Source organism: Aulonocara stuartgranti (assembly GCF_965226115.1).
Source record: "Aulonocara stuartgranti genome assembly, chromosome: 9".
NCBI lineage: Eukaryota > Metazoa > Chordata > Actinopteri > Cichliformes > Cichlidae > Aulonocara > Aulonocara stuartgranti.
In genome coordinates, this window is record NC_138960.1 from 33,301,110 (window position 1) to 33,321,390 (window position 20,281).

Consider the following 20,281-nt stretch of genomic DNA (forward strand, 5'->3'; position numbering starts at 1 on the left):
CCTGCTGAATCAATGCTTCGGTTTTTGTCTCAAGTCTCTCAGCTGCAGTAAATCTTTCTACAATAGCTCTGTTAGCCAGGCTTCACTGCAAGACGTGAGGAAAGAGGAAAATTGCAAGAAGTCAAAACTAATAATGTTCAAAAACTAAACTGACAAATATATTTCCACCCTACTTCCCATTCTCCTTGCCACACCAACGTGCCAGTTCCTGTAAAAACTGTGAAAAGTTGTGGAAGTAGACAAATGATGGGAAACTCGTCTAAATATGCAGCTGCTCCTCACTTGAAGCTGAAATGCGTCACATATTCACATCGATGATGAATTCATTCATTTTGATCTCTGTACACTCTGGAAGGTAACAGCTCTCAGCAGGAACCATAGATATATACACCTATAAGCCACATCATTAGGTACACTTTGCTCAGACCAGCTGAACTGACTCTTTGTGACCCAGATTCAACAAGTTGCTGGAAACATCCCTCAAAGATTTTGGTCCACATTTCCTGTTCTTGCCTGACAGGTGTGGTCTTCTGCTGCTGAAGGTTCGGCGTGCTGTGCGCTCACACCTGCTCTTCTGCATAACTTAGTTGTGATGATTTGAGTTACTCTCTTCATTCTCCTCTGACACAAACAAGCCGTTTTCACCCAACAGTCTTGTGTTCGCTGGATTTTTCTGTCTTCCTCTGTAAACCTTACAGACGGCCGTGTGCGTAAATCACAGCAGATGAGCAGCTTCTGAAACACTCAGACCAAAGTCACTAAAATCACCAGAGTAAATGTTGTGATATCAGATGTCCTCCTCCTCCTTTTCCCTCACGGCTCCTTTGTGGTTATACACCTCCCTCTGCTCCTTTCATGTTGTCATTGAAACGAGATAATTGTGCTCTAAATAACTGTGGAGGGGCACGTGTCCCACCTGTGCCCTGTAACTACTCCATACAGGAGCATTTAAGCAAGGCTTTAAGGAAACTGGGCAAGGTCATCATCTAAAATTACATTTAAATCATTTCAATATATGCAAACTCCAGTTTTGTAACATTTGCATGTCTCTGAATAATATAAAGTTTCGCTCACTGCACTGACATGTGGAGGATCAGGGCTCGGCTGGTGGGAGGACGTTTCTCTGCTCTTTGTTTATGATGGAAGGAGGCCGGCTTTACAAAACAAACCGGTCATTTTTGTCTGCTTATTCTGAAGACGTGTAGGGACGTTTGAGCGTCGACAGGATAAACCAACTTTGTTTATCTTCTTGGTGGAAAGGTCATTGTTTTTCTTGTTCCTGTTTTCTTTTCGGGTGTGAAAACTTCACGGATCCTGGGTCTGATGCATCAGTTGCAGATACGTGAGCTGCAGCATGGTTGCTTTCATTGCTGATTAACATGTAGACGGTTTGCTCAGGTGGGTTTTTTCTATGTAATGTCAGAAAAGTCAAAAATAAGAAAGAAAAGAAGTAAATTTTCATACTTGATTGGTTCAAGCCAGAAGATATTTGGAAGTTTTGGCTTAAAAGTGACAGAAATGAATCAGGTAACGGTGTTTTAAGGACACTGATGCAGTCTGCGGTCAGATAATCCAATAATTACAGATTGCGGTATGGAGATCAGGAGACGCTTTTCTGTTTTCGTTTTGCAGCGACGGTTCAGATTAACTGCTGCACTGGCTCAAATCCAAAACACACGGCTGAAGTTGACACTAAGGGTGTCGTGTTTCATGCAGCCGAGTGTTCAGCTTTAAAGGGCGAGGCGTGAGCAGGTCCTCAGGGGCGAACTTTAACTCCATCCAAAAATTCAAAAAAGGTGAATCAGAGTCGCCTTTACTTTAAAAACTGGCCTAAAAAGATGAAATAGTGTCAACATGAACAAAGTCACATGAACTTAATATATCAAAGCAGAAAAAAAGAGTTAAGTGGACTTTATACAACCTTTGTTTAGCAAATGTTATAATATGTATACTCAGAAAATGTCAGCAGCCTAGATTTGTAAAGACAGTTTTGAGTGCTTGTGTATATTTGATGCTTTAACCTGGGCTTTATTTACTCAAAGTGCTTTTTAAACACTTATTTTAATAATTTTCTGCAGTTGTTTTCTGTGTTTTTACTTCCCCAGTTGTTTCAGTGTTACGCTCAGAACTCAAACTCTCTTTACTTTGTAACATAGTAATGCATTACTTTGTTACAAAGTAATGCATTACTTAACACTCAGATTTCAGGCATTCCGTCCTAATATTGTGTTGGTCCCCCTTTTGCTGCCAACACAACCCTGACCCGTAAAGGCACGCACTCCTCTAGACTCCTGAATGTGTGCTGTGGATCAGCATCCTCTAAACCCTCTGTTCGGGGCCTTAGAAACTCACTGCTGTGCTCCTCACACCATCCCTGAACCACTTTCTCTGTGGCCAGGCTCATTTTCCTGCTGAAAGAGGCCACAGCCATCAGGGAATACCATTTCCATGAAAGCGTGTACATGTTGTGCATCAGTGCTTAGGAGGATGGTACGTGTCGATGTTTGGGCAGAACGTTGCCTCCTTCCCATAGTGCATCCTGGCGGCAGGTGTTCCCCAGATAAGCAACACACTCATCCGGCCATCATGTGATGTAAAAGAAACGTGGCTCCTCAGACCAGAACACCTTCTTCTGTTTCTTCGTGGTCCAGTCCTGATGCTCACCTGTCTGTTGTCGGTGGTTTTGGAGGTGGACAGAGGTCAGCATGGGCGCCCTGACTGGACTGCACCGAACTGTGATGCTGTGTGATCCTGCATGAACTTTGAGCTACATTGGCTCTCTGTTGGATCAGACCACACAGGCAAGCCTTCACCCGTGCATCAATGAGCCTTGGCTGCTCATGACCGTGCCGCTGGTTCCCTGCTGTTCCTTCCTTGGTCCACTTTTTGACTGACCCTGCAGACCGGGAACACCCCACAGGACCTGCAGCTTCAGAGAAGAAGGCGTCACAGTTTGGCCTTTTGTCAAACTCGCTCACATCTTCATGCTTGTCTGTTTTTCCTGCTTCACACACCAACTTAGAGGACAAAATGTTCACTTTCTCCCTGATATACAATGATGGAGAGTCAGCGTTATTCACCTCACCTGATGTCATGCTGATCGGTGTATTTACACTGCTTTAAAAGTCATTTATTACGCTACTAATTACAGCTTTAAGCAGCAGCATCACATTTGCATGTGCTGCTTAACAAAATATCAGAAGTACATTGACGTGTACCTGTCTGCTCGAATCTCTGTGTTAATCAGGAGAACACGCGGACCATCTTTCTTTCACTAACCTATTTAAATATAAGAATGAAGCTGATAGACTCTACTTCTGGACAGCCAGACCTCAGGGATTGAAAATCTGTTTTTTTGTTTTCCTGGAGACAAACCGGCAAATTTGTTTGTCCACTCAAACTCTGAGTGTTTTTATTGCTTAAACATAACCAGGTGGCTTTTAATCATAACCCTTTGCAAGATTTTGCATTAACTTTTAAAGCCTGATTGCAAAAGGACCATTGGGTTAAAGAGTGTCTCTCAGGCAGACTTTGTCTTTGTTACGATGACAGTGACATTTGTAAATGTAATTACAAATTAAATTATGGGTCACAAAAGCAAAGTTTTTGCAAATAGATATTAATGACTCTCCTTCTGCCTCCCAGGCAAGAAGAACACTTCCTACCCAGGAACAAGAGACATGTCTGTGTTTTAAATCAAAAACACATTTTAAACATCAAAACAGTCGTGTTGGACTTGAACTGTAGTCAGGTCCAGATTTATTCCACCAACTGTTCCACCCTCAAAAAGCAGTTTTTCATCCTTTAAGACCAGAATATGTCAATGCAAATCAATACGAATGAGGTAGTGAAGGCAGACGAGTGTCAGGGGTGATGTGTGAAAGCAGCAAGAGTGAAAAGGAAGGTTTACAAGACAGTAGTGAGACCTGCTGTGATGTAACAGGAGGCTGAAGATGGACAAACCCACCAGAGGGACAGCTCAAAGTTAGAGGCGAGGCTGAGATGGTTTGGACGCGTGCAGAGAGGGAAGACTGGACATGTTGAACAAAAGGGTTGAAGATGGAGCTGCCAGGCAGGAGAAAAAGGGTTGGTGTGACAGAGGAGGACACCGGGGATGGGATCAGGTAGAGAAGAAAGGAGAAAAAGTGAGGCAGATGAAAACTTGTATCCTGAAACGTGACTGAAACCAGAGGCTTTTTAACGTTGTGCAGGAATCCCAAAAAGTTGGGACTTTTGTGGATTTGCTTACCTGGATGACTGAGCGTGCATCAAGACGTTGTGCTGGAACAAATGTGGTTAGAAATGCACGAGCCCGTTCCAGCTTTTGTTACTTGAAAATCAAGCTGTGACGCTGCTTCAGCATCACTCTGGAGTGTCTCGCTGCTAGCTTTGTACAGAACAGGTTAACATGAGGTCGTGTTTGTGCCGATTGTTGGTTTTGGGCTCTTAACTGTTAGATTTGGCCTCCAGCTCGTCTGTGGTGGCGCCGAGGCTTCCCCCGCTGATCATGAATCCTCACGAGGAACGTTAGGACTTATTTCCATGTCTTGTGTTAATTCTGAGAACAAATGTTGCAGTATGCAAATTAACTCTGTGCCTCTGTCTGTGTGTGTGTCTGTGTGTCTGTCTGTGTGTCTGTCTGTGTGTCTGTCTGTGTGTCTGTGTGTCTGTCTGTGTGTGTGTCTGTGTGTCTGTCTGTGTGTCTGTCTGTGTGTCTGTGCGTCTGTCTGTGTGTCTGTCTGTGTGTCTGTGTGTCTGTCTGTGTGTCTGTGTGTGTGTCTGTGTGTCTGTGCGTCTGTCTGTGTGTCTGTCTGTGTGTCTGTGTGTCTGTCTGTGTGTCTGTGTGTGTGTCTGTGTGTCTGTGTGTCTGTGTGTCTGTGTGTGTGTCTGTGTGTCTGTGTGTCTGTCTGTGTGTCTGTGTGTCTGTGTGTCTGTGTGTGTGTCTGTGTGTCTGTCTGTCTGTCTGTGTGTCTGTGTGTGTGTCTGTGTGTCTGTCTGTGTGTGTGTCTGTGTGTCTGTCTGTCTGTCTGTCTGTGTGTCTGTGCTCCTCAGCGTGCTTCAGTGTTGAAGGATGGACAGGGAGCTGGTTCGGCAGAGCCAATCAGATCACGGCGAGGCCACCAATGGAACGAGCCCTCCGACCGCCGCTGAGTCCTCCGCCACCCCTCCGACCCCCACGCCTCCTCGGCTTACCCCCAACCCCATGCTCCTGGACTCCCCCGCACCCTCGCTGACACCCACCACCTCCTCCCCTCCCCCGCCTCTCACTCCCGCTCCCTCCATCACCACAAACCATGGACCAAAGGCGGCAGCAGCAACGGCAGGCGCTCCGTCTCCTCACGTCCTCGTCCCGACTCCCCCTAAACTTACCTCCACCCCTGCCCCCACCCTCCGCACATACTCCCGACACAACCATTCTTCCAAAATGTCTTCCTCCGTGCAAACCCCCCCTTCCCCCTCCCTTCTCCCTCCCCCTTCGTCCTCCTCCTCTCCTGTCGTAGCGACCGCTCCTTCACCACTCCTCTCATCCTCTCCAACTTCTTCTGCAACGCACAACAACACCACCATGTCTGCCAAGATCTCCACCAGCCTGACCAACGGGAGCGCTAGGGTCCTCTCTGCAACCTCAACACCAATCACACCGTTTCACACGCCAGCCAGTCCACCTGGCAGACAGGTAAAGGTCACACACTGACCCCCACATAGAGAAACAGGAACACGTCTTTCATTTAGAAACACTTTGCTGGAGTTTGTCCAGTTTGTCTGTATTGGATCTTTGCTCTTTCTGTGTTCATACATTGCACCCATACAGAATAAGGACGCACGTCTCCACCCTCTCATGACCACATCCAAGAATCCCACCATGACAGTGGCTAAAACGTTAACTTTGAGGCTTCGAAAAGAAAACCTGTGATGCCTCTTTTATGCACAGTCTCTGGGTTACATAAGGAGGAGGCCACCTACTGGCTGTATTCATAAGACTGACAGCAGTCATTCAACAGGCTGATAACATTAGGACCAAATCATTTTTAGCTTCGTCTAAAAAAGACGCAGTAATTTAATCTCAGAAGACGAGCCTGACGCAGAGGACGGATGTAAATAAAACAGCTTGAGCTCAAAGTTTTATCTAGCCTTCCTGCACTCGTGATGTTTACTTGTACTGCCATCTTTACAGAACGCACAGCCAAGACTCAAATCACAGTTTTCACTCTTTGGATTTGGTGCAAAGGTGCACAAAGTTGATAGCTAGTGCTAGCTTTGTTAGCAAGCTTCATCCATAAAGTGAAGCTACAGTAAATAAAAATGCAGGTACAGCACATGACAGTCAACCTGCTTAAATGACCGAATCTGTATTTTATTCATATTTCTGTGACACGTGGTGTGTGAGAATCTTTTAAGCTGAGTTTCATTAAATGTTGGAACAAGTGTTGAAAGCGACAGCTGACCTGAACAAACGGATTTAAAAAGAAAGATCAGGTGTGAATAATCTAAATGTAAGAATGACAGACAGCTCGTGAGACGAAGCCTCGGACCTTTCACCTGTCAGGCTCCATCTGGGTCAGTGTTTGACTGTTTGGGGTTACAGTTTCCTCTTTGTTTGCTTTCATCTGAGTGCGTTTCACATCCTTACACTCGGGTCTCGCTCTCTGTTAATTCAGTGAGTAAACAGGCTGAACTGTGAGCGAGCCACAGAGACGCTGGCGTTCACACTCTGTATGCAGGCGTTGCTGCCAGATACAAAAAGCTGCACAGTCTGCGGTTCCTCACGTTAGAGCTTTAAAGACACGAGCTTGAGATGAGCACGAAATCAGAAACTTCAATCCCGGCTTTTCTGAAGCTGTTCTCAGAACTTGTCATTAGCTGGATGTCAGCAACAGAAAAGGACAGTTACTGATACCCGATGGCCACCGCTGCGATTTTAAATGAAACAATCGACCGATTGTGATTGAAGTTCAGACTTTCCGCTTAATTCGAAGCTCAACAGAAGTAAGTTTGTGTCTTTCTTCCTTTAGTAACTGAAAAGCTGCTGTGTCGGGTTGAGATCAGGTTCCCGACGTGGCCGTTGAAGAGGATCACGTTTCTCTGCACTGGGTCGCTTTTGTGGTCCGGCTCATTGTCCGTCTGCACTCCGATGCTCTGTCCGATCAGCCCTGCAGCGTTTGTCTGAATCTGAGCAGAGGCTACAGCCCCGTACACTTCGCGGCTCATCCCGCTGCTTCTATCAGCAATCGCATCATCAGTAAACACTCGTGACCTGCTTCCACTGCCAGCCGTGCGCGTTTTCTGGTAAAGTCTGGCTCCTGTTCTTGAGTGTAACCAGTGGTTTGCACCCTGTTGGTGTAAACCCTGTGACGATGATCCTCCCTGAGAGCGTTCTGTGGTCTTTAAAGTCTCGTAGTGTTGCTGAGCTGGCCGATGCACCACAATGTTGATTTTTTCTTTCTGCCTGATGGGTTCATTTGTTTTATTTGGACTTTCAGTCGAGTGATGGCCTGTTTGTCTCGCACTGACATTTATTCGGACCTCGTGTTGAGAGTTCCTCTGAAAAAGCAAACAAATGCAAATGAAACACTTGCATTTGGTGGCCGTGAAAACATATTAAACAGTTGTCTAATGAATTCTGAGCCTCTGAAAATGGGCGACTGTGCATTGAAATGGCTGTAATTCCTGAATATTTGAGGGAATACTTTTATTAAACCCCTTTAATTCAAGTCTGAACTTCAGATTTAAAATCCACTCCTTTGCCTAAAAACATGCCAAACAGTTTCTGACAACAAATTTTACAAACCAGTTTTTCAAATCTTTAAATTAAACCTGATAGATGAGATTAAAGAACTATAAACAGATGTGAGCTGCCTGGTGGAGAGAGTTTAATCTGCTTGGATGAAGCTGTCCATTGTTAAAGTATTCATTTAGTGTTTTTCTTTTTTGTAGAAAAGAAGCATTAAAAATTCGACATTTTCATTGTTTACTCTTTTGGTTTCCACCCAAACACACTCGTGACTGCTTTGCTGTTCGAGGAAATATCACAAAAAGTCATCCCTGCTCTGAAGCACTGCCTTAATTGCTTCCCTTCCCCCCTCTCCTGCCTCTGTTCCAGGTATCACAGACTCCTGTGGGCACACCTGGTCTTGTGCGAACCAATCAGAACCCCTCCCCTGTCAGGCATCCCAAGGTGTCCCAGCAGACATTGCTCCTAGGAAAAGGTCTCAAAGGGACAGGCCAAGACCAAGTGTTGCTTAGAGCTCAGATGGTAAACACACACACACACACACACACACACACACACACACACTTTCATATATTTCCACATGCATTCTGTTCTGCTGCTCACAGTGAACAGGACAGAGTGTGCAGCTGCAGAAAGGATGACGAGTATTAAAATGAGCCAGTTGGCAGGAAAAGCTCAGAGTTTAAAGCTGCAAACAAATCTGAAAACAGACGTTTCAAAGCTTTCAAAGCAGAAATTTCTCCGAATACTAAACAAACACAAACATGATGTAAATGATATGAAATGCACTGCACCAAAAACCCTGTGAGACGTGATCTGAAACAGTCTGAAAACACAGACTATGAAGCAACGTTACCAGGTTAAGGCAGCCGTGTTGAGCTTAAAGTCAGACTTTTAAGTGTTACAGAGGTGCTTTACCTCTCTAAATCACCATGGTAACTGATGATGTACATACTACCTGTTTGGGAGAAGATTATGTGTTTGAAGTTTTAGTTTAAAACAATCTTGAAGCACCACATTTTCCCCAAATCTTTGATTTACAGCAGAGAGTACACATTATACACTCAGAGGCCACTTCATGAGGTACACGTTGCCAGTACGAGGTTGAGCCCTGTTGTCCTGCTGAAAGTGACCTTTGGAAGATGGATACAGTGTAGCGATAAGAGGATGGACATGTTCAGCAACAATAGGTAGCATCATTTAAACACCACAGCCTAAGAGGCCCAAGCTGTTTCACCACCAGCAGTATGAACAGTTGACACGAAGCTTCATGTTGTTTAGGCCAAATGGTGACACTGAAGTCTTAATGTTGCAGAAGTCGCGACTCATCAGACCAGGAAACATGTTTCCAGGCTTCTGTTGTCCAGTCTTGGGGAGCCTGTGTGGACTGTAGCCTCAGGCTTCTCGTAGCTGACAGAAAGGACACTCGTGTGGTTTGAGGTTGGACTAGCTGTTAGCTCAGAGATGCTCTTCTGCTACGGCTGTAACCAGTGTGTAACAAACCCACAGCAGGCCCGGGTGCATCTTCATGCTTTGCAGCATGCTTTCTTCTTACAATATTCACACGGTTGCTGTAACAGCTGCCAGCCGTACACATCACCACCAACAACCACTAATGACAACAGCACAGGTGTGATTGCAGATCAGCGCAGGTGCGTCCATCTCACCTGCAGCAGCATCGCAGACCACGCCTCGCCACACAGTGCTTATTTGAGTTACTGATCTCTTGAAGCTTTTCTCCTCCGACGTCTGACCTCAGCGAGGCACGTTTCGCCCAGAGAACTGCTGCTCACTGGATATTTTCTTTTTCGGTGGGAAAATCCCAGCAGATCCTGAAATATTCCGACCGTCCTGTCTGGCACCAACAACCTCGCCACATTCAGAGTCACTTAAATCACCTTTTGTTCCACATGCTCAGCTTTAACTTCATCCCGTCGTCTCGACCGTGTCTACATGCCTACATCCATAGAGACGCTGCCCTGTGATTGGCTGACTGTGTATAGCTGCATGCATGTAGCTAGTACCTGACTCCCATCACTAAGTTGAGCAATGCATATGTTTGTGTTTCATTGTCACTGACATTTGCAGGTCAGAAATATACAAATATATCTGTTTTCATCCTTGAGCTGAGCACTGCTGCAACTGCAGTTACTAAGAACAAGAGTGCTGTGCAGCTGCCATGGTAGAGATAAGTCAACAACAAGATAAATGAATTCACAGCTTTAATGATTTCATGTCTTATTTGCATCATCAGTGTTCCACATACTGAATCTTTGTGTCTGCTCTGATCATGTCTCTGATGGCAGACGGTGGTGCTCAGCTAAAGAAGAGTCAGACTGAGCCTGAGCGACAGAAACAAAGTAAACTCTGTTTCTCAATAAAGAACGGTCCCCAGATATTATGAGTGTTCATGTATAGAAAGAGCAAAGCGGCTTGATTGTGACTGATGAGCTCAAAACTACACATCTGTGAAAACCATCAAATTGTCATTATTGACATCATTTGATTATTTGCACAGAAACCTATTTTAGACTAAAGGTTATTTATCTGTTCATAAAAGTTCTTTTAACGGTGAAATATTAAACCATGGTTAATCTCACAAATCATTTCCATCATCTAGATCTGCCACCTGGATTTAAACACTTAAATGTGTTGTAAAAAAGTCTGTTTAACATTGAAAAACACTGAATATGAAGCATCTGCCTCGCAGTTGTATTAATCCACCGCAGAAAATAGTCCCCAGCAAAATTCACAGTTTTCTTGTGTGAGGGTTCAAATCTGATGTTGATCGGTTTGAAAAAGTAACCTTTATGTTTATGGGTGTTTTATCAGGTCATTAAAAGGAAGCAAAGGCCAAGAAGATGCTTCAGTTATGTCTCACACAAACATCTGTGCTTGTCCTGCTCTCCTCTGTTCATCTCCTCCTTCACCTGTTTCCTCCTTTTTCTCCTGCAGCTAATTCTTACATCTGCTATGCGGCCGCCCCAGCCGTGCTCCTCCTCTTCCTCCTCCTCTGTTTCCACTTCTCCTCCTTCCTCTAACCCCGCCTCGGCTCAGGTGAGCAGCCGAGCAAATGTCTTTATATGCACGTGAATGCATCTTTTGAACTGACCTTAGACGGTAAATGCAAAAAGCTGACTTCTTTACACAGTCGTCTGAAACACGCGAAGCTCAGCAAGCACAGCGAGCGAGCTGCTTTTTTCAGTAACTTTCAGTCATTTAATGAAATGCAAATTTGGCATTTTTAGCATGTTTAGTCTCCGTAACTACAAAAGACGCACACGTGAAGAACACATTCAAGCTGTGGTAAAAACTGCCCTGAGTCCCTTTTACACCCCGTCCCAGTGCTGCGATCTAAAAGCAGAATCTGGTTTCTTTGAGCAGCCGTGCGCATGCGTGTCCCGGCTCTGAGACCTGGATGTTTGATCTGTTTTCTGATCGTTCGCTGGAGAAATGAAAGGGTTATGTCAGCGTGTGGGATGCGTGCCAGCTCAACAAAGTCTGGTATATGAGAGATAGCCAGGCTCAACTACTACCCATAATTCCTTCTGGGTGAAACACACTCCTCTCATACGTTGACTGTAACAGACGGCTGTGACTGGGATCAGTGGACGATCTCTCCACAGTTGGTCCTCAGACCCACATCAATAGGAAATGTGATCTTGTTTTTCTGTTTTTGTATTTCTTATTTTCACCTTACGAACAATCAGAAAATGTCCGACGTTTAAGACTAAATCTGCTTCAGAGAGCTTTTTTCCTGCTGCCTGTAACATACCCGCCCTCGCTGGTAACAGTTGCTAAGCTGTGACTGGATAGCCAACGCCTTCGTGGGATCTAACTGAACATCTTTGTGTCCCTTCCAGCTCCAGAGTCTCACCTTGAGGCCTCCTCCCCCCGGGACTCTCGCCATCCCTCCTTCCCTACGCCTCAAGCCCAACGCCACGGCCCCGCCTCCCCTCTCTCGACCTCAAGTCCCCCTCTTCCCGATTCTCAAGCCGCGACCTCAGTCCAGCATCACAGCAACGGAGTGTCCAACCACGCCCAGCCGACACCTCGCCGTGCCGCCTCCAAGTAGGTCCCTGAAGGGTGTGATGAGGCCGGATGAGTACGCTCCTCCATGTGAGGGTCTTACATAGTGACTAATATATTATCATAAATTATTATAATTCTGCACTTTCAGTCAGCTGATGTTTTATTTATATTTGATCCTGTTTGAGTTTATTGGTGGATCCAGCTCTCACCCTGACAGTGACTAACCGGGGGGACTGGAGGGAGGTGTGGTTCAGAGTTTCAAAATAAAAGCCATCAGTGGAAGACCAGTATGCTTTCAAAATGATAACAGTTGCTTCAAGGCCCTTTATATTGTAAGGTAGAGACCCTACAATAATACAGAGAAGCCTGAGCAATGAGACAAATCCCTGTAGGCGAGCACTTGGTGGGAAGGAAACCCCAGGAAGAAACCTCAGGACCGGGCAGCCATCTGCTGCAACGGGTTTGAGGTGAAGAAAGGATAAAAGACACAAAATAAAAGCCTCAAATTACATATTGGATGTTATCAACACTCTGAACCTTTCAAAATAAAAGCCTGCAGTTTAAAGCCGTCTGCATCTCTCTGCAGCTGTTCTGGCAGCAAGCCACAGTCTGGTGGTGTGAGATTGCATGTTTAGTTTTCTTTTCTACAAGCAGTGAGTAAACTAAAAAAAATTGTTTCAAAATGAGCGTTTTATACTTTCAATCATTTTTTGTCTTCAGTTTTTAAAGAATTACATTTTTTAAATAGATATTTTTCTTTTTTCACTATTTTAATTTTGGTTACTTTTAAAACAAGAAAGGACAAACTTACTGCTTTTAGCTGTTCAGAGCCGTCTTTAGCTGCACTGCTGTGGTCCTGTGTACCGTTTCATTTCAGTGACTTATGAACCAAATAATTCCTCTCTATTACCCGGAGACGTCAGAGCTTCGGTTTACCCTCACAGAGCACAACAAGTCAGTTTTCAGCATGTTTGCCGTCATTGTCTGCAGCTGAACTCATAAATCACTGGAAGAAAACTGCACTGTGCTGCAGAACAAAGTAAATTGAATCATGGGTCTTGATATATTTTGCAGCCTTGAGAGATGAAAATTAGAAAACAAAAACATAATAAAATTTGCATTTGATCATCTAAATAATTCAGAGTTTTTGGAGCCACTGAAAGGAAATGTTTAAATCTTAATGTGAGAAAGTTTTTCAGCCAACACCCTGAATCCTGCAGCCTGCTGTGCATCAGCAGATTACAGTGAAGCACATGAGAATTAAACAACATGCACGAGTGGCAGTCTGTCATTTATCAGATCATTATTAGTCATATCCATCCCTCATAGTTTAATGGTTTCCTCTTCATGCTTTCCTCCCACAGCTCTCTATTCTCCGGTTCGAGCCGTCCCTCTGAGACCCAGACTTCACTCTCCTAACGGTCACAGAGCGGCGTCACCTCGACAGACCTCGGCCCTCCAACCAATCGCTGCTGCTCCCTCCAGCCAGGCGTCTTCCATCAGCCGGCCGCTGGCGGGACTGAAGAGCTGTCCGTTAACTCACAGCCCGGTATCTGTCTCCAGCGCTCTGTCAGCTGTGCCGCATTTTGAGCGCTCGTTGTCTGCAGCGAAGCAGCTTCAGATCATCGCCCTCTCTTCGGGTCGCCAGCCACAGCCGGGAACGTACACGCATGCTTCGGTGCAGCCGCCGCCTCCAGCGGCAGAGTCGCCTGAGGTTTCCGCCCAATCAAAGAGGACTTTGAGCACTGAAGACGTCCTTCCTCCTCCTCCTCCTTTAAACCCCTCGTTGCCAAAAACCACCTCTCCTCTGCCCTCACCTCCATCCCTTCTGAGTCCAGCCTCTCCACAGAGTCAAGCTGAGCCCCAGCCGCAAAATCTGACCCAGAAGGTGGAGGTAAAGGAGGCTGAAGAGCAGAGAAAGAGAGCTGCAGCTGTGAGACAGGAAGTCAAAGATGAGGAAAGCATTGCTAAAGACCTGAGAGTGGAGAAAGATGACCAAAGAGAGAAGGTGAAGGAGGAGGAGCCCAGTGAGGAGCAAATCAACCAGGAGGTGCAGGAAGTTAGCCGAGAGGAAGATCAAATGGAAGTGACAGAAGAAGGCCAAAGTGAGAGAGAGAGGAGAGAGGAAGGCAAGGACAAGAAGATGGAGGAGGAAGAGGAAGGAGAGACTCCAATGGACCAGTCTGAGAACCAGACGGCACAGCTTCCCCATCAGTACCACAACACGGACCCTATCCCGGAGCCTGATCCTGTTAAAGACTCCACTGTGGACTCAAAACCCATCACGGGTCTCATTTCAACTCCACTTCCAGTCCAAACTCCAGCACCAGTCCCGGTACCAGAGCCAGCTCCAGCCCCCGAAGCCTCTGCCCAGAGTCAGAGGCTGCCAGAGCCTCAGAAAGACCTTCAGCCCGTCAGCCAGGAGGACTTCTGTGAGAACATGTCGACCCAGTCCGACAATCAGTCAGGTACCGTGAACAGCTCAGACGCAGCAACACTTAGTGCTCATATCTGTGTGTTTACACGAGGCTTTGCATTAAAGCGTTTTCCACAGCTTCATCTGTCCGAGCTGTGCTCCCTTAAAGGGTCCACATGATTAGTTGTTATTGCTCCGCTCGTCCTGGAGAAGCACACATGGTCGTGCACAGTGTGCAGCCAGCAGCAGCTTCTGATGCTTCAGGCTACAAAGCAATTGAGCTGTTGAGCAAACTGTCTTCACGGGACGTCTGCAGGAGTAACAGTGGTGCAGTAAAGGCTCGCTGCTACCTGCTGCTCACTGGTGAACTTTAGTGTCCTGCTTTGTTTTCGGCTGTAACTTCATGCAATCAATACTTTTTTCAAAACATGTTCCTTTTAATTTTCAGTCAACTCTTTTTTCTTTCTCTGCTCCTCACAGCGCTGTCCAGCCTCTCCTCTCAGTCTCCCCCCTCCTCACCCATCACCACTCCTTCGGCAGAAAACCCTCCTCCTCTCCTCCCGGCGCACACCGCCCTCCCGACTGACCTCAGCCTACCGCAGCATGAGCCAGCGAAGGTGGACAAAGCAGGTGGCGAGCAGCAGCCCCCCACGGAAACTGAGGCAGAGCCTCTCGGACAATTGGAGGACGAGTCAGAGAGCTTCAGCCAATCACTGAGCAGCCCCTGGGAGCCAAGGCCGTGGCCTGAGGGACGGCAGGTTCTCACCCACCTGGTGGAGGGATTTGTCATCCAGGAGGGGCTCCAACCGTTTCCTGTAAGGAGACGTTTGTTTTACATCACAAAGGCAGAAAAAATGAAGTTAGAATTTTAGGTTTTGATGCTTTTAGTGTGAAATAAGTTGGTGTTTAATCTCCTCAGGCTTATTTAAGCATTTCCTAAATAAATTGTGGCTTAGCTGACAGTTCAATCTGGGTTTTACAGTTTATCACCTTTTCTTGGGTTTCCCATTCTTAGAGACGGCAAATATTACAATTTTGTTACTAAAAGGGGAAAAAACTCAAAGCCTTTCTCGTGTATGAACGTAGAATAAGTTCTGGGTGGATGTAAACGGATTCCCTCCTTACTGCGATTACCTTTTCAGCCACAGGCGGTGCATTTATACTCACCTTATTTCTGTGGTCCAGGTGAACCGCTCATCCCTGCTGGTTCCAGTGCAGGTGCCCAAACCGCAGGAAGTGAATGGGACCAATGGGAAAGCGGCGCTGCCTGTAACGGAAACGATAAAACAAACTGAGCACTCCACAGACTCGGACGAAGAGGAAGGAGGAGACACGGACGACCCTGGGAGCAGTAAGGAGCAGTTTAACTTTTAAACTTCACATCTGCTCGTTTATCTGCTCTGAAGTCTCGATGCATGAAATTACTGTTGGTAAGAGCTGCAGAATAGACCAGCCGCACCCATGTCATACTGTCACCAAATCAACAACAAAGATTCATCCCAGAAAACTCAAAACAGAAGCAGGTGACGCATTTTCCCTGCAGCTGTGAGACTTTAAATGAGAGCAGAGCTTAAAACGGACCTGATTGAATCAAGAATAAAAACATAATTCTTGCAGTTTTTATATAAGATTAGTAAGTTTAATATTAAAGGAAAATCAATTAGGCTTAAAGAAAATATATAAAAAGGGTTTCTCGTGGCTGCACACCAAACAAGGACAAAGTCTTTGCATGTTCTCTAAAAACGGTGAGAGATCTTCTATTTCTTGTCTTGACGCAGCGATTGGTCCGCAGGCTCTAACAGTGAACCAAACCGGAGTTCCTGCATTGTGGCACAGCCTCTGCCCACCACTGTAAACCTGTCCCGTCATGTTCTGCACCTGCAGCACTGGGGCTCATTCAACACATGAACAGGCTAAACACTAAATACAAGCTGAGAGCAGCCCTGGGACTGTGCAGTGAAAGTGTGTGTGAGACGTCTAAGAAGTCAACCACTTTTAATACCCTGAAAACTCGGCGGTAAACCTGACGTTTACCCCACACATGCCCGAATCCTGCTCTGCTCACGTCTGTCACTCTGCTGCTGATGTGGTAAATGTGGGAGCTGTTAGTCTTCTAAACTAGCAGTGGGAACCATGTTAGACTCTGTGTTTCTCAGCTTCACCTCCACTGTGTCCCTCTCACAGGGTCGGGCCACAGAGACCGAACGGTGCTGCACTGCCAGTTCTGCGGGAAGAGGGGCCACGCACACAACTTCATGCGCTCCAAACGCTTCTGCTCCACTTCCTGTGCACGCGGGTAAGGCCTCGCTTCATTGGCTTAAGCGCTAAAGAGGGCAGCTGTGATGTCACGGGACCTTTACACAGCGTAGGGGTGCTGCTGTCGCAGCAGCAGCGTGACAGGATGTGGTGTGTGTGGCCTGCGTGGAGGCGCGCAGGTGTCAGATGCAGATACGAGTGTGAATGAAAGCAGCAGAACGAGGAAACATCACCACGTGTCTCTGTGCTTCTCCCCTTCCTCCTCCCCCCTCAGGTTTAACGTTCGACTGACGAAGCGTCTGCGAGCTCTCAGCGCAGGAAGCCGGTCAGAGAAGCCTCGTCCTGCCCTCAACCGGGCGGAGTCAGTCCCTGGGAAACCCCTGCTGCTGCGGCTGGTAGGGACGCTGAACTCGCCAACAGCTTAAAAACAGCAAACAGAGAAGTGCTGAGATGTTTTAAAGAGCCACACTCTGAAAATGAAGTTAGAGCTCCTGAAGTCCTCCACGAGCCGAATGTGACCGTACACATGCACCGGCTGTATTACAGGAGGCTGATTTTCCAAATATTAAACACATTTTTATGCTTTTATTGATCTTTGTGATGTTTATTTGATGGGTTACGTTCCTACAAAAACGCCACTCTGCGTTTGTAGCTTCATATCTTTTGTAAACTTTTTAAATTTCGTCCCAGAAAAACTAAAAAACACTGAAACTAAACTGAAACAAACACATGAATTAAAAATACTTAGTAGTGTAAAACTACATTAGCTCAGTTAGTCGTGTGCAGTGGATTTTAGACTTGGTCTTATGAAATGAGCCATTTGAAGCCATCTGTGGTTCATCTGTGGTTCAGTGACAGCCGACGGCCTTTAGAGGGCAGCAGAGAGCTGAGAAATCAGGAAGCTCCACCGACAGACAGAAAACAGACGCTCAGTTTTAAGTTCTATGCAGCCAGCAGCCACTTTATTCAGTGACACCTTCCTTGTACTGAGTTGGAACTGCGTTTGAGTCGAGAACTTTCTCATAACTCACAGATTCCTCTGAGGTGTTCGTCCATGTCGACATGATAGCATCACACAGTTTCTACATATTTATCGCTCCACCACATCCCACGTGTTCTCTGCTGGAGTGAGAGCTGGTGACTGTGGAGTCGTATACAAGTAACCAGTTTGAGATGATTGAGGTGGAGTGTGGGGTTTAAATGATGCTGCAGGGCCCCACACTATCACCCCAGCAGCTCCCTGAACTGCTGATATCAGGCAGGACGTTTCCTGGCTTTTACATTTCTTACACGCTTTGTTTCCTTTCAGCCTCGTGATCTGTGGAGCGCCGGTCAGCGGGAGAAAGATGGAAAAGAAAAAGCGGCGGCGGCAGAAGAGGACGAAGATGAAGACGATATGGTGGGAGGTGGAGGCAGGGAGGAGGAAGACGATGACGGAGGAGAGGAAGATCCCGCTGTCGCCATGACGGCTAGGATGGAGCGTCGGGCGGCTCGGAGAGCGAGGAGGGCGTCGGCGCCGGCCGTGACCACTTCCACGCCTACCACCACGTTTAAGCCAGCCCCCTCGCAGTGGAGCGTGGAGGAAGTCACCGCCTTCATCCACACGCTGCCAGGTAAACATGAGCCGATGCCCCACACGTAGAGCTTCTCCCGGGACCTTTAACTCAGAACCGTCGGTTTGATTTACGCCACACTCCGTGTCTTAATTGTCAGCAGGCGACGGAGGCGCGCTCACAGCTTCTTCGTATCCCCCAAGTCCCATTAAAGGTTTCGCAAAATGCTGAAATTAACTGCTGAGTGAAGTAATGTGAAGAATACTTCCAACCACACACCGTCAGACTCAGCGAGACTGCTGTGAAACATCTGGGAGAGAAACTGAACCTCTGTTTCACATGAGACAGATGATTCTGTAGTAAACACTGTTAGCTGCCTTTAATATTCATCACTGTCACTTTATTTCTAAGAGAAGATCAGATGTGGATCTTAGAGTTATGCAGATCTCTTCTGGTCGAAACATTCTCCAGATTAGTTTCTGTTAGAAATAAAGTGGATAAACTGATTGTTGGCTAACGATCCTGGATGAACAGTGTGAAACATGTTACTGTAACAAACCAAATCTTTGTTTGTTGGGTCGTTTGTCCACAAACTCCTCCCACACGATCAGGATTTGAGGAACCAAACAAGGGCTCAGGTAGAACTTGGGCTGCTGAAGGTTCTTATCAGAACCTGCATCACATTATTTCATCATGTGGCCTAAAAACCACCAACCAATCATTTAATTGTCGAGTTTATGAACCTTTAAAAAAATGTGTTCACAGGAAAGCCACCAAAATCTAATTTGAAATGGTGTCTTTATTTTTTTATTAGCCACAAAAAGTCATACAAACACATCACGTGTTCCCACTTCTTTAGTTAAATCTACAAAATAATCCCAAAGTTGACACGTTTGAATGCATTAAATAGCTTTTCTGCACAAACAAAGTGATATTAGCCAAAATTAGCATATCTCAGCACAGTGTGCAGTGTGTCTTTAAAGGATTTGAACACAGTAAAGTACCATCAGTACCATGTAATACCTAATCCTAGTCCTAGATGTCGTTGTTACAGCTATCCTCGCGTAGCATGGACAATAAACAAGGAAGCTGTGGACGACATGAGTGCATCAGGGGTGTGCTTCATCAAGAGGATGATAAGAATATTGTACACCAAAATACTGATGAATGAAAACACCAAAAGCTCTTAATATAAAAATAGCAGAGCAGTGACTTGTGACAGAAGGACAGCAGCAACAGTGAAAGGGGAAAACTGCAGTTCCTCTAATGTCCACTCGAGGCTCCAAAACAGAGTCAATCCCCACAGACTAAACTTTGCAGGAGTTTGGAGGTGTTTTTATTAAAAGTCAAGAGTTTAGATCGTTATACGTGACTAAAGTCAGGGCCATGGCTACTTTCTGTGTGACTGAACAGAATCATTTGCTCAGTCAGACACCGTCAGTGTTTTTAAACTCTCCGCGTTGCTGTTTCAGGCTGCAGTGACGTAGCGGAGGCTTTCCGGGTGCAGGAGATCGACGGCCAGGCTCTGCTGCTGCTCACCGAGGACCATCTGATGACCAGCATGAACATAAAACTGGGACCTGCTCTGAAGATCTGCGCTCACATCAACGCACTGAAAAACCAATGAGAGACAAAGAAAAAGAGAAACAACGTGAGAAAAAGAGAAAGCGTTTAAAAAGGAAGAGGGAAAAAAGGCAATAAAGACGCGAGGAAACGAGAGAAGTCGGCGGAAGTCAAAAGCTGACACCAAGGATGACAGAGCAAAGTCACAAAAAGAGATTTGTGGGAATTTATAATTCATGAGATTATAAATCTAGGCGTGGCCTTAGCAGATGGGAGCTGGAGAGGAGTGCGGGAGCATGACGACACCAGAGTCCATGAGAAGTCTCACCAGTTTTGGGCCCTCCGACTGTAGCAGGAGACGGGGGGGTTTTGTAACTTTGTGTATATTTTACATGCCGCTGGAGAGTGTACATTTGAAGCTATTTGATGAAGGATTTTGAACATTTAATATATAAAATTTGTCTATTTAGTTTTTTTAGAACGTGACGTCAGCAACAAATCTATCCAGTAGCTAAACATAACCCGTGTGTGTAAAAGGAAAAAACAATAATGCGTAGACTTTGTAAGTGATTAATGAAAGTTTAATGTTTTATATCACTATATTCTGGACAAAGACATGTCTGTGTATTAAAAAAGTCACTATCAGGGTAGAGGCTGGTGTCTTCAATCGTCACATTTTTATGGTATCCTGCTTGAAATTATTTAATAAATGAATAATTGATCATCAAA

General features: G+C 45.9%; 1 protein-coding gene across 4 annotated transcripts in view; it reads left to right on the plus strand.

The window, feature by feature from the left end:
* The window catches only part of LOC309714476 (polyhomeotic homolog 3), a 28,517-nt gene extending 8,236 nt beyond the window's left edge, over nt 1-20,281 (plus strand). For 3 of the 4 annotated variants that reach the window (XM_082546975.1, XM_082546974.1, XM_082546973.1), the window contains exons 2-11: nt 5,053-5,677; nt 8,102-8,254; nt 11,596-11,851; nt 13,129-14,232; nt 14,661-14,995; nt 15,366-15,531; nt 16,365-16,476; nt 16,711-16,831; nt 17,746-18,049; nt 19,462-20,281. In XM_082546975.1, the coding sequence (XP_082403101.1) occupies nt 5,072-5,677; nt 8,102-8,254; nt 11,596-11,851; nt 13,129-14,232; nt 14,661-14,995; nt 15,366-15,531; nt 16,365-16,476; nt 16,711-16,831; nt 17,746-18,049; nt 19,462-19,616 (3,312 nt within the window). In that variant the 5' untranslated portion in view covers nt 5,053-5,071 and the 3' untranslated portion in view covers nt 19,617-20,281. The remainder of the gene's footprint in view (nt 1-5,052; nt 5,678-8,101; nt 8,255-11,595; nt 11,852-13,128; nt 14,233-14,660; nt 14,996-15,365; nt 15,532-16,364; nt 16,477-16,710; nt 16,832-17,745; nt 18,050-19,461) is intronic. The other variant, XM_082546976.1, reaches the window with a different exon arrangement.